This window comes from Oncorhynchus keta, chromosome 5 (assembly GCF_023373465.1).
Source record: "Oncorhynchus keta strain PuntledgeMale-10-30-2019 chromosome 5, Oket_V2, whole genome shotgun sequence".
Classification (NCBI taxonomy): Eukaryota; Metazoa; Chordata; class Actinopteri; order Salmoniformes; family Salmonidae; genus Oncorhynchus; species Oncorhynchus keta.
Genome location: NC_068425.1, coordinates 2,816,134 through 2,830,388, shown reverse-complemented (window position 1 = coordinate 2,830,388; position 14,255 = coordinate 2,816,134). Strand labels below are relative to the sequence as shown.

At 40.2% G+C, this 14,255-nt stretch overlaps 1 protein-coding gene across 1 annotated transcript; it reads right to left on the bottom strand.

Annotated features, from left to right (window-relative positions):
• Nucleotides 1-9,452: 9,452 nt before the first annotated feature.
• On the bottom strand, nucleotides 9,453-13,844 carry LOC118384292 (uncharacterized). The gene is made up of 3 exons (XM_035770690.2): nucleotides 13,492-13,844; nucleotides 10,616-11,100; nucleotides 9,453-10,186 (listed from the first exon to the last, which is right to left on the bottom strand). Exons 1-3 carry the CDS (start codon nucleotides 13,733-13,735, stop codon nucleotides 9,668-9,670), a joined length of 1,248 nt encoding a protein of 415 aa, XP_035626583.1. The 5' UTR covers nucleotides 13,736-13,844; the 3' UTR covers nucleotides 9,453-9,667.
• Nucleotides 13,845-14,255: the final 411 nt, after the last annotated feature.

Here is a 14,255-nt window from a genome sequence, read left to right as displayed (position 1 = left end):
AGATTTCACATCCTATGTCACACAGGCTCAGAATATACTACACTGTCTGTGGAAACCAGGGCTATTGCTCAATGCAAGCCATTTGAACTTTGAAAGTCCTTGAAAGAAAAATAAAGAAAAAACCCTTGAATGAGTAGATTCTAAAACTTTTGACCGGTAGTGTATTTGGGCTACAGAAGTGCTATTTCTTACCGAACTCTACAGCTTCCATCCGAAAAAAGATCCTGTGAAATTACGTCAACACATACTGGAGGAGTTACTGGCTAGCTACAAGTGGCTAGCTTAGCTAATGAACTAGATATTTTGGTCGCGGTGAGCATTACCAGAATGACACATAGATTAAATTGCATACCACATTTCTGTTTGAAAATGGAGAAAGACTGTTTTTTGTGTCCAAAGACGACCGTTAAAGAAAATTTCCTGCAATTCAACATATTTTGCCATTTCTTATGACATGTTCATATATTATCTGGGGCCACTGAACTCCAGGGGAGGGTCAAATCGACCTGCTCTGAATATAGGGGGGGCATGAACTAATAGTACAGGTACACTACCGTTCAAAAGTTTTGGGTCACAGAAATGTCCTTGTTTTTGAAAGAAAATCACATTTGTTGTCCAATAAAATAACATCAAATTGATCCGAAATACAGTATAGACATTGTTAATGTTGTAAATGACTATTGTAGCTGGAAACAGCAAATGTTTTATGGAATATCTACATAGGCGTACAGAGGCCCATTATGAGCAACCATCACTCCTGTGATCCAATGGCACGTTGTGTTAGCTAATCCAAGTTTATCATTTAATGGACAAAAAAGTTGGATTTCTTTCAAAAACAAGGACATTTCTAAGTGACCCCAAACTTTTGAACTGTTGTATGGATAGCAATAAAAACGATACTACAAACAAAATTAACAAAATAAGTTAGAGGATAATCAAAAAGAATTGGAGGAACTTATTCAAGAATGATCTAATGTAATCTATTACAAAAATAAAGCAAACTGGATGGAATATGGAGAAAAATGCACTAGGAACGCTAACAAAATATTTTGCAGGAACTCGTTACTGAGAGTCATCTATTATTCTCCAAATTATATTTTAAGAGGAAGCTAAATATTTTAAGCAGATGTTCTCTTTTCTGTCTCATCCTTACTGTAAGGAATTATTTACAAATAATACAAAATAAAAAAGGAAATCCATCTACATAAAGATCAGTGAGAAGGCCAAATTACAGAGGACTAACTTTTTGAGGCTATTAAATCCTTTCAGTCTGGAAAAACTCCAGGGCTTGATGGCATGTCGGTAGAGGAAAAATCAAGCCTTTTTTTATATCCTCAAAGCTCCATTGTTAGCTTGTTTTAACTACTCCTATAGAAATGGTAGTCTGTCAGTTACTTAGCGGGAAAGTCTGATTTCACTATTATTAAAACAAGACCCAGATGGTAAATATAAAGATCCAGTCTATCTTGAAAACTGGAGGCCTCACACTTCAATGTGTGATGCAGAAATACTAGCAAAATGCATAGCATAGGTTTTTACCAGGTTTTATTCATCCTGTTCAGACCGTTGTTTTTACATGGATGATACATTGGAGATAATATACAAAAACTACTAGAAATAAGAGAACATCATGAAACATCTAAGAAGCATTTATAGCGGATTTTGAAAAGGCCTCAAAACTGGATTTTATTTATAAATGCCTGGATGTTTTCAATGTTGGTGATTCTCTTATAAAATGGGTAAAAGTAATGTATAACAACCCCAGGTGTAAAATAGTAAATAATGGCTACTTCTCAGAGAGTTTTGAATTGTCAAGCGGAGTTAAACAAGGGTGTCCGCTGTCACCATATCTATTTGTTATGGCCATCGAAATGCTAGTTATTAAAATCAGATGAAATATCAACATTAGAGGATTAGAAATCCAAGGCTTAAAAACAAAGGTGTCCATGTATGCCAATGACTCAAGTTTTATATGAAGTCCGCAAGCTAGATCCCTGCTATGTCTCATTGAAGATATAGATAACTTTTCTGGACTCTGGACTAAAACCTAATTATGATAAGTGTACAATATTACGTATTGGATCTTTAAAGAATAAAACTTCTACACTACCCTGCAGTTTACCTATAAATGGGCGGACGGTAAAGTAGACGTGCTTGGTATTCATATCACAAAATACATAAATGAGCTCTCCACAATGAATTTCAAAAGATAAAATTGCCCTGATTAACTCCTTAGTCGTATCTCAGTTTACTCACTTAGTTATGGTGCTGCCTACTCCTGATGATTCGTTTTCAAATCATCAGCAAAAAATATTTGGCTTTATCTAGTACCCTAAACCACACAAGATAAAGTGTGCCTATCTACAGTGGAGCAAAAAAGTATTTAGTGGAAAATAAGTATATGGTCACCTACAAACAAACAAGATGTCTGGCTCTCACAGACCTGTCTTGTCTTCTTTAAGAGGCTCCTCTGTCCTCCACTCGTTACCTGTATTAATGGCACATGTTTGAACTTGTTATCAGTATAAAAGACACATGTCCACAACCTCAAATAGTCACACTCCAAACTCTACTATAGCCAAGACCAAAGAGCTGTCAAAGGACACCAGAAACAAAATTGTAGACCTGCACCAGGCTGGGAAGACTGAATCTGCAATAGGTAAGCAGCTTGGTTTGAAGAAATCAACTGTGGGAGCAATTATTAGGAAATGGAAGACATAATAGACCACTGATAATCTCCCTTGATCTGGGGCTCCACGCAAGATCTCACCCCGTGGGGTCAAAATGATCACAAGAACGGTGAGCAAAAATCCCAGAACCACACGGGGGGACCTAGTGAATGACCTGTAGAGAGCTGGGACCAAAGTAACAAAGCTTACAATCAGTAACACACTACGCCGCCAGGGACTCAAAACCTGCAGTGCCAGACGTGTCCCCCTGCTTAAGCCAGTACATGTCCAGGCCCGTCTGAAGTTTGCTAGAGAGCATTTGGATGATCCAGAAGAAGATTGGGAGAATGTCATATGGTCAGATGAAACCAAAATATAACTTTTTGGTAAAAACTCAACTTGTCGTGTTTGGAGGACAAAGAATGCTGAGTTACATCCAAAGAACACCATACCTACTGTGAAGCATGGGGAGGAAACATCATGCTTTGGGGCTGTTTCTCTGCAAAGGGACCAGGACGACTGATCCGTGTAAAGGAAAGAATGAATGGGGCCATGTATCGTGAGATTTTGAGTGAAAACCTTCTTCCATCACCAAGGGCATTGAAGATGAAACGTGGCTGGGTCTTTCAGCATGACAATGATCCCAAACACACCGCCCGGGCAACGAAGGAGTGGCTTCGTAAGAAGCATTTCAAGGTCCTGGAGTGGCCTAGCCAGTCTCCATATCTCAACCCCATAGAAAATCTTTGGAGGGAGTTGAAAGTCTGTGTTGCCCAGCAACAGCCCCAAAACATTACTGCTCTAGAGGAGATCTGCATGGAGGAATGGGCCAAAATACCAGCAACAGTGAGTGAAAACCTTGTGAAGCCTTACAGAAAACATTTGACCTCTGTCATTGTCAACAAAGGGTATATAACAAAGTATTGAGATAAACTTTTGTTATTGACCAAATACTTATTTTCCACCATAATTTGCAAATAAATTCATTCAAATCATACAATGTTATTTTCTGGATTTATTTTCTTCTTATTTTGTCTGTCATAGTTGAAGTATACCTATGATGAAAATTACAGGCCTCTCTCAACTTTTTAAGTGGGAGAACTTGCACAATTAGTGGCTGACTTTTGCCACACTTTATATAATGAATATCAATTGGGTGTGTTGAGATTATTAAATATAAAAGCACTAAACCTTTCTCTAAAAGCTTCACTTATTCAAAAGTTTTACTTGAACCCTAAATGGTTCTCAAGTAGATTGCTAAGAAAAGCTCATCCATTATAAAAAAATGTCCCATTTGCCTTTGTGCAGATTGCCACGTCTCATTTTCGATTAATTGAAAATGCTATATTTTTCAAGGTATCTCCATTTTTTAAACAAGCATTGCAGAGCTGATTACAACTTTAATTTCCTCCCCCTGAAAAGATAGAACAAATATTATCTATTCTCAAGCTTACCCTAGTAAAACTGACTATCCTACCGATCCTCGACTTCGGCGATGTCATCTACAAAATTGCTTCCAACACTCTACTCAGCAAACTGGATGCAGTTTATCACAGTGCCATCCGTTTTGTCACTAAAGCACCTTATACCACCCACCACTGCGACTTGTATGCTCTAGTCGGCTGGCCCTCGCTTCATATTCGTCGCCAGACCCACTGGCTCCAGGTCATCTACAAGTCCATGCTAGGTAAAGCTCCGCCTTATCTCAGTCCAGCAGGTGTATCTCACTGATCATCCCTAAAGCCAACACCTCATTTGGCCGCCTTTCGTTCCAGTACTCTGCTGCCTGTGACTGGAACGAATTGCAAAAAAGTTGGAGACTTTCATCTCCCTCACCAACTTCAAACATCAGCTATCTGAGCAGCTAACCGATCGCTGCAGCTGTACATAGTCTATCGGTAAATAGCCCACCCATTTTCACCTACCTCATCCCCACACTGTTTTTATTTATTTACTTTTCTGCTCTTTTGCACACCAATATCTCTACCTGTACATGACCATCTGATCATTTATCACTCCAGTGTTAATCTGCAAAATTGTAATTATTCGCCTACCTCCTCATGCCTTTTGCACACATTGTATATAGACTCCCCTTTTTTTCTACTGTTATTGACTTGTTAATTGTTTACTCCATGTGTAACTCTGTGTTGTCTGTTCACACTGCTATGCTTTATCTTGGCCAGGTCGCAGTTGCAAATGAGAACTTGTTCTCAACTAGCCTACCTGGTTAAATAAAGGTGAAATAAAAATAAAATAAAAAAGTATGTCTGCATAAAGCAGTGACATCTAAAAAGCTTTGAATTAATCAGCACCTTGGAGAGTGCTGTCCGTTTCACCATCATAAGACTTGGCTGTGTACTCTGTCTGTTGCACTGCTATGTGGTGTTAGACACTTTTTTTCTCAATGTGTTCCGGTATCTCGGAGCCCCTGGGACCTCCCAATTTACAAATTAAGCACTGCTCTCGCATGCAGAGATCGTTAAACGATCAAATGCATGTGTGCTTATAGTAGTGACTGTAAATCATGACTGATTTACAGTTCATGAGGGTTGCCTAATCACACATATGAAGTTTTGTTAAGATCTGACTCTTTTAACCCTTCGAAACAGCCCCTCCCGTTGGCACAGGAAGCTGAAAGTAAACACATATCCTCACTGGGGAAGGCTTTTACAGAATCCTGAGTTTAAAGTATTTAATGTTAAGAATGTATTTATTTACAGAGGGTTGAATGCAGTGGTTTTCACAAACTGCAGGTTTGGTACATCAAAATGTAACCACTTCCGGTTGCTCCAGGAAGCTTAGAATCAACACAGGTAGACCTCATAGTGGCCTGATGAATGTCATCGAAGACAGGTTCATAAGGCATTCATAACCCACACAGGCTTCAGGTTGAATTTAGGGGAGCAGGCAATGTATTCCTATGGGGAGAGATGTCATTGTAAACTGTGAGATGAAAAAACCCTGTTTTCACTGTTAAGGGATAATGCCACATCAAGGCAGGTCAAGGTTAGGCTTGCACAGATCGGGAGGACCTTGGGAACATTCCTGTGGTTGAATTGTCCTTCTAACTCTAACGGTTCCGCCACTGTCCCCCCAAAAGCACCTACAATTTAGGGACAGGCTTCACTATGGGCCTACTTTTTTTCATGGTTGCTGCGCTCAGAGCAAGCTACAGTCAAGCAGGGCGTCTCGTTGAACTCACTGCCTAGATATTATGGTAATGTCTTTAAGCCCACACTGTGTCACTGCATCCTTGCTCTCTGTGTGTGTGTGTGTGTGTGTGTGTGTGTGTGTGTGTGTGTGTGTGTGTGTGTGTGTGTGTGTGTGTGTGTGTGTGTGTGTGTGTGTGTGAGAGAGAGAGAGTTTTTTCTTTTACATCTGTTGGGAGAAATGACTGATTTACAGTTTATGAGGGTTGCCCAATCACACATATGAAGTTTTGGAAAGATGTGACATTTTTAACCCTTTGAAAACAAACTAGGACCCCAATTTAAGGCACTTCCGGTTGACACAGGAAGCTGAAAGTGAAAACATATCCTCCTTGGGGTAGGCTCTTACAGATTTTTGAGTTTTAAGTCTTTACGTTAAGAACTAACTTATTTATAGAGGGTTGAATGATTGAGTGTTATCTCAGAAAATCACAGAAATCACGTAGAGTTCCGAAGCCGACCTTAACGGATTTGTCTGAACATGCCGCAGCTGGATCTGTAACTTTTTTGATTAAAAAAAATAATTTCTTTGAACATCACCAATTGTACATTGTACGATTTCTCTTAAATTACACTAGATAAATGGCTGGTTCTTTTTTTCCTCACACCGTAGGTTCATGTACTTTGATGTGAAGTGGTCAAATTATAGCTCTATTTTCGTTTTGACCTTTAATCTCAGAAAAATGGCCTTAACTCAAAAAGCGTTGAGGCCTCAACGCCATCTTGTTTTGAGCTCTCCACAATTAGTCCAAACCTATGCTCACCAAGTTTTGTCTTCGAAGTCTTTTCCGTTTAGGAGAAATGGCAATGTCGTGATTGGTGATGTTTTGTACATTTGCAATAAGATTCCATTCGCCATCTGGTGGAATGACCAAAATTAGACATTTTTACAAAGCAGAAACCGAATGTCCAAGAGACTTCGTTCGATGGCTTCCCGGAAGATCTGGCCCCGGTTCACGGCCCGAATTTTACAAACATTTGCGGACGTCTAGTAAGGGACCTTACATTTGCAATATGGAGTTTCTCATCGATCATACAGCAAATGCCCAAAGGTGCCCTTCATGTATGTAATGGTGTTCTGTAATGACTGTATTTATGCTCTGCAACCACACTCTGTGTCTACATTCATAGGTCATGTACAGGACACACCAGACAGGACCCACAGAACCTAAAGCCATCATCTTGGGTGGTGTGCACCCCAGGCTGGCAAACTTGGATAAGCTGTTCTTTGTCCTTGATGTGACGTTCCTCAAGGTGACATTCTGGTGAAATCAACCCTAATTTATTATGTATGTATATAATCAGTCTACCATAATTCTATCTTCAGTTTAACTGCATAATATCCTACAAAAGCTCATTTGATGGGTAGCCAGGCTGGGACTCCCTATGACAATCAGTCCTACACCTTTGTCCAGGGGTGTCAAACTCAATTCCTGGAGAGCCACGTGTCTATTGGGTTATTTCCTTTAAATTCATTTTCAATTAAGACCTAGAAAACTAGGTGAGAGGAGTTCCAAAATAATAAACCCACAGACACTTGCCTCTCCAGGAAATTTGTTTGACACCCTTGCCTTAGTCCTTACGTCAAGAGGTCTAATAATACATCATAATAATGTGTAACAATACATTTTAAATGCCATAATTTGATCAAGCTGGCCCAGGCACCCGGGTGGGAGATTTTACCGGGAGAAAAGTGATTACATTCGTTTTGAAACCGCGCTTCCACCTGGGCGTGAGCCGGGTGAAATAGCGAAGTCGGCTTAAAACAAGATGGACATATGTCAAACACGTGGAGTAATTATTACAACACATGCAAAGTGTTTGCTCTTGATAAAAACGCATATTTACTTTATCTGCCTTAAACTAGTTTAATAATACATGTTGTATGTCTCAATACTTATATGAATAAGGTGAATAAGGTATTTAAAAAAAAGTTTGATCTATTTGCTAAAATTTCTAATAACCTGTTTTCACTTTGTCATCATGGGATAATGTGTGTAAGATCGATGAGTATTTTTTTTCTCTCCGATTAAACCATTTTAGAATAAGGCTGTAAAGTAACAAAACGTGGAGAAAGTCAAGGGGTCTGAATACTTTCCGAAGGCACCGTATCTCGTTGCACTATACACTACGTCGTTGCACTATCCACTACATTGGATGTATCTTCATGTTGTCTTTTTTCTTTCCTGCTGCTAGGACCAAACACCTGCCTGGCTCAGAACCAGTCCTGCCTGGCCCTTCTTGCCCCTCACTGTGCTGGGTAACACAGGGTCACAAACTATAACCGGCTGGAAAAGTAAATGAAAGAAGTTGTCAGTGAGTTTCAAGATAGTAGGTAACCGGCTATGCAGCCACAAAGACAAGAAAAGGCACACAAAAAGGGCAAGGACATCATTTCTAACCAGTATGCCTTCCTACCATTGGGGCCCAGGATAGTGGAAGTGGCTTCTAGCGTTATACCTGCCTCCATAAGGATACTGAGTGAGTGCTGCACTGTCCTCCTAGGCACCCTGGCTACCTATTTAGCGATAATATGGATACATTTATTAATAGGCTACACCCGCATGCACTGTATTTTATATGCTAATGTACACATGCCCTGTTTTTTAATGTAATAATGCACTGTTGTGTGTTTTAGATTATTCTGTGCTTGATGTATCTGACAGCACAAATTCAATTCCTTCTGGGAAAATAAAGTTAGTCACACATGTTATGTTTTGCTATGAAGTGTTTCCAATAGTCTTAACTTGAATATCGAATCCATTTGTCAAATGAGTGACACAACATGACTGTGCAGTTTTATCTCCGCCACAGGCTATTTACTTGTGTACAAGACACATTCTTATTGCTTTTCCATGCTGGCAACACTTGTCTTCTGTTGTAGAGGGTCCAAGTGGGAGTGAGGTCAGTGAAGATGAGGGAGGTAAAGCAGGGACATGAGGAGTTGGCAGTGTAAGCTTATATGTAAGCTGAGCAGGATGTGTTTAAGAGAATGAAATGGAGTTAGATGTATGATATGGGATATTCTATGCTGATAAATGGTGAATTCCTGATCTACCATGACCTATTTACAAATTGGTTTAAATAAGGTTAGGTTAAGGGGGATTAGGGCTATTATATGGTTATGTGCTTAATAACCTAATCCCATACTTTACTCTTGACATATAACTTTCTAAAAATGTCTACATTATTGTCAAAATTGACTTTGCCTAAATTAAATGTTTTGTTTATTCTCAAAATATTGGCACTTAAATTTTTTTTTTAAAGTACTCCTAATGCAAGAAGAATAAATATCCATGTACCACCACCCATAGATTTCTTTATCTTCACATGGCTCTAATACTCTCCCGTAAAACACAGCCGTTATTTGAAGTGTTTCTAAAATCCCCAATTGGGAAAAACAAATGGTGAAAAAACGATTTTGAACCATTTCAGTGTTTGACAACTATACTGTGGTACTCTATTGAGAGTTGGCTAGCTATTGTCCAATTGAATGGCTCATCAAGGCATGAACTGTGACCAGCCTCCATCACTACTGTAAGCCCAGTATTCTAATAAAAATATAGAATCTAGAGTACTTTTTCATCAACATCTTTGTGTTTTTATTAAGAAAATATTCAAATTCATTATTTTTTTTTCCATTTCAAAATGCAGATTCGCATTAAGGTACTGTACAGTGTGGCAAACAGGACAATGAGATTTTCTGTACATAATGTAGGCAGCTGTTTGTAATCACCTCAGCTAGGAAAGGAAGTGATTATGAGAACGGTCTGAAATATGCCTAATTCCTTAGATAAGCGAGAGCAGTCCATGTCCAGACTTCCTCGGTGACCTCAAGTACTCATTTACTCTGTCTTTTATGTTTTTTCGGGTTACATCACTCATGGAAGGAAACTTTTGAGACACAGTGGTCCTGATGAACATTCGGAGGTTCACTGGCAAGCCAAATTTTCCTCGTGATCCATCCCAGTTGGTATTCTGTTCCCACTCGCGGTATCTCTCTTCGCTTACGCATGCACGGAATAGCAAAACAGCATAGCGGTCCGGACGGCCCCCGCTGCGGTTGGTGAGCAGTTCATCATATTCTGGTGTCAGATGAGGAATGGAAATGTCAGGATGTACCTTCGAGCGGTATACGTTTGAGCGTTTTGGGTAAAGAGCGCCCTGCTGCTGGGCGTGTGCATATTCCTCCCCCTTCCTCTTTTGGCGCCATGCAATGGAACGAGGCACAGCTGGGCCGTGGAAAGGTGGTGAGGAAAGAGTAGGGTCCAGGGACTGGCTTGCTGTGGCAGCAGCGGGGCCTCGATCCTGCAGGACAGACGCAGAATCAGAATACCTAGAAGTAATTCTACTTTAATCTATTCATATACCTTCTCACTGATGGCACTAAATACTCAAGTTACTTTCATGGGATTCCCTTTCATTTAACAGACCTGCTGCCATTTCATTTCTCATCATGAGTCTCCATGTGCACGTTCAGATTATATTTGCAAGAGACATATGTGCGCAAAAAAAAAAGAAGAAAAAGACATTTCCATTTACTCAAATGTGTGTCAACGTTAGTTTCAAGATGATCTATTAAACTTTGTTTTGACTTAAAGCATTCTACACACACACACACACACACACAGGTTCTCTCTCACTAGCATGCACTCTGGTCATAACAGAAAACGTGGTGTGAAAGGAATCCCCACATAACGTGCCCCAATGAAGACCAGCAGTACCAATTTGACTGACCCGTGCTCTCTTTGATTCCGATGGCTTTGACCCTGATGGAAGCTCTCCACTTGCCACACTGAGGAGTATTCTGTTTTCACGCTGAACTGCAGAATAGTGATGAAATGCAGAGAGGGGCTGAGGTTCACTGGTTGGTTCTAATGACATGTAGCCCTCTCCATCAGGTTCTGTTTTGATCTGTTCCGTTGAAGTGCTTGGTAGAGAGGGTCCCTGTTCATATTCCACACTTTGGGTTTGGTAAATATGTGAAGGCTCAGTTGAGACCGGATTCTGGCACAAGCTTTTGACACAAGCAATTGTGAATATAACATTAGGGTCTTTTGACTCCAGAGCATGAAGCTGCTCTCTCCCGTGACTGGTCCTGAGCTCCTGCTCATTAATCTGTGTGGCCTCTGGGTCCTCCTGCCTCAGACTGGGGCTCAACTCCTGTTCACAGTGCTGCTGCTCAGGGGGAACCTTTTCAGAGACAGTGAGCTGCTGTAGGTCTGGAGGAAGGATGAAACGGATGACTAAGTGAATTCAGCTGACAACAATAATAAACCAAGACAACATAATTGTGACCCCCTCCCCACACACACACACCTGAGAAGCTATACTATATGTACTTGGTTATTTACTTAAAGGGTGTATATGAAACGAGTGGTCATGGATAAGGAAATCCTACACCAGGCACCACAGTATTGTTTTTCTGTTTACTGATGAAAATTATATCCCTAAAAATTAATCAATAAGGAATTTTAAACCAACGGTTTGCAAAGTAGTTTTGAACGTTAGGGACGTTTGGCGTTCTGAAACAATGGACTTTGACATTACTCGAGGGACCAGTCAATCAACTGCAGCATACTAACCAGAAAATGTAGAAATATTTTTCATGAAATCTATAGCCTGCCTATTCATTCATATAGGCATCTGATTCTAGAAATACAAGTATATCTATTTTGAGCATCCATATGCAACATGCCTATATGCTCAATGGCTTGCGGTTCACATTTGCAGTGCTGATCATGCAATGCATGCTAGCAGCCCGGGAGCTACCTTACCCACTTCGGTGCATAATAATCACAGTAGAAAAATGCATCATGAACTCCTTTAGGCCTACTGGAACATGACAGGCAGCCAAAAGGGAGGCTACCTCTTTTTATTACTAGTTATTGATTCATTAAAATTACCGTAGCATTTCTGTTGTCAATACTGCGACCACAATACAGTAGCCTAGTAACTACAGTAGCGTAGTTGAAAGGTGGCTGTAGCAGTGGAGACGAGGGAGCTCAAGTCTATTAGGTTCGTCCAGGTTTGGCCGGGGTAGGCTGTCATTGAAAATAAGAATTTGTTCTTAACTGACTTGCCTAGTTAAATAAAGGTCAAGTAAAAATATATATACACATATTACACCCGGCCAATCAATCTACCTTATATAATGTTACTTACCCTACATTATTCATCTCATATGCATACGTATATACTGTACTCTTTATCAGCGACTGCATCCTTATGTAATACATGTATCACTAGCCACTTTAACTATGCCACTTTGTTTACATACTCATCTCATATGTATATACTGTACTCGATACCATCTACTGTATGCTGCCCTGCACCATCACTCATTCATATATCCTTATGTACATATTCTTTATCCCCTTACACTGTGTATAAGACAGTAGTTTTGGAATTGTTAGTTAGATTACTTGTTGGTTATCACTGCATTGTCGGAACTAGAAGCACAAGCATTTCGCTACACTCGCATTAACATACGCTAACCATGTGTATGTGACAAATAAAATTTGAATCAGGTGGTTCATTTGAAAAGCTCCGTTATTAAAATAAATACATTGTTTTGCTCCGTGAAGTAACCCAACAATGTGTACACTGGCATCTTGTCTATTTCAAATCTTTCTCTCATTGACAGATGGGTGGGTCCACCCGAAAGTGCTGCATGTCATGATGACACTCACCTGTCTCGATCAACGAGAGAACATTTGAAATAGACAAAATGGCGGTGTACACATTGTTGGATTACTTCATGGAGTAAAACATTTACTTTAATAAACAGAGCATTTTGTCAATTCCAATGATCCAACTGCAACAGAACACAAGACATTTTCGAAGATACATGTAATCCATCCGACGGGTGTGGCACATCTAGAAACTGATGAAACAGAATGATCATTACACAGCTGCAACTTGTGCTGGGGACCAAAAACATGCAGTTTTGTCACCCAACACAAATGCCACAGATGTCTCAAGTTGATGGAGCGTGCATAGACGTGCTGACTGCAGGAATGTCCACCAGAACTGAACCAGAACTGTTCCACCAGGGAATGTAATGTTCATTTCTCTACCAATGTCTTTTGAAAGAATTTGGCAGCACGTCCAACCTGGCTCACAACCGTAGAACGTGTAATGGCGTTGTGTGGACAAGCCGTTTGCTGATGTCAAACGCTGGGAATAGAGTGCCCCATAATGGTGGTGGGGTTATGGTATGGGCAAACATAAGTGACAGACAACAAACGCAATTGCATTTGATCAATGGCAATTTGAACGCACAAAAATACTGTCTACCATAAGCCGCATCCAACGCTGTTTTAGAGAATTTGGCAGTACGTCCAACTGGCCTCACAACCGCAGCCCACGTGTAACCACACCAGCCCATGTTATTCATATGCCACCAGTTTAGCGACTGTTTTTCTGCAAATGCACGTCAAAAGTCGTTTAAAACAAAGTTTTGTCTTTTTAAATGAGGTGAAATTAGATTGGTATTGGTTGTGAATATGCTCCTGGATGGGTGGTAGTTGTTGTTGAGTTGTTTTCTAACAGTTGTTTTCCCTTTTAAAATGTTTCATATACACACATTTTAATCAATTAACGTTACTAACCCGATCTATGCAACTTTATATCTGGTTTAAGAACGATATCAAGCAGCCTCCGTAGCTTCTCGTTCTCCTCCTTAGAACGATAGATTTCTTCCTGGTACTCTGCCACCGTTTTTTCAACAGCCCCAAATATCTCATCAGCAACTGCTGTTAATCGTTCGTTGAGAAGCACTCTCAGCAACGATATTTTAGCCATTTTCGCAGAATGAAAGTCGTTGTTCTGTCCTGTCCGAACAGAATTCCACATGTACTCTCTTGCTACCGAACAGCACAAAACAACGAAGTGTGCGCATGCTCTGTTCCTCGTTCGTCCACTGAGCGGCTTGACAGAAGTTTCATTACCGCCACCTGCTGTGGAGTTTGTGTAATGGGTGATCTGATTCAACCGTGATGTCCATAAAGCGACGAGTAGCAAAGTCTTGATCCAAATTAATTGATCCATGAGTAATAATAATAATTGCCTTTAGATGTTATTCCACGTTGGACACTTAAGCAATACGGCCCATGGGGGTGTAGTATATGGCCAATATACGATGTATTATGGCTGTTCTTAAGTACAACGCAACGCAGAGTGCCTGGACACAGCTCTAACTTTGGAATATTGGCAATCTCCCACAAACCCCCAAGGTGCGTTATTGCTATTATTGCTATTATAAACTGTTTACCAATGTAATTAGGTATACGGTCTGATAGAACATGGCCTTCAGCCAATCAACATTCAGGGCTCAAACCCCCCAGTTTATAATAGTAAATTATTCATTTGTCAA

Excerpts from the sequence above, each read along its gene's own strand:
- LOC118384292 (XM_035770690.2), bottom strand. The coding sequence starts at position 13,735 with ATGTGGAATTCTGTTCGGACAGGACAGAACAACGACTTTCATTCTGCG. Across the intron at positions 11,101-13,491 it reads TATAAAGTTGCATAGATCGG|ACCTACAGCAGCTCACTGTC; the intron begins GTTAGTAACGTT and ends TCCTTCCTCCAG. Across the intron at positions 10,187-10,615 it reads CGGAATCAAAGAGAGCACGG|GATCGAGGCCCCGCTGCTGC; the intron begins GTCAGTCAAATT and ends TCTGTCCTGCAG.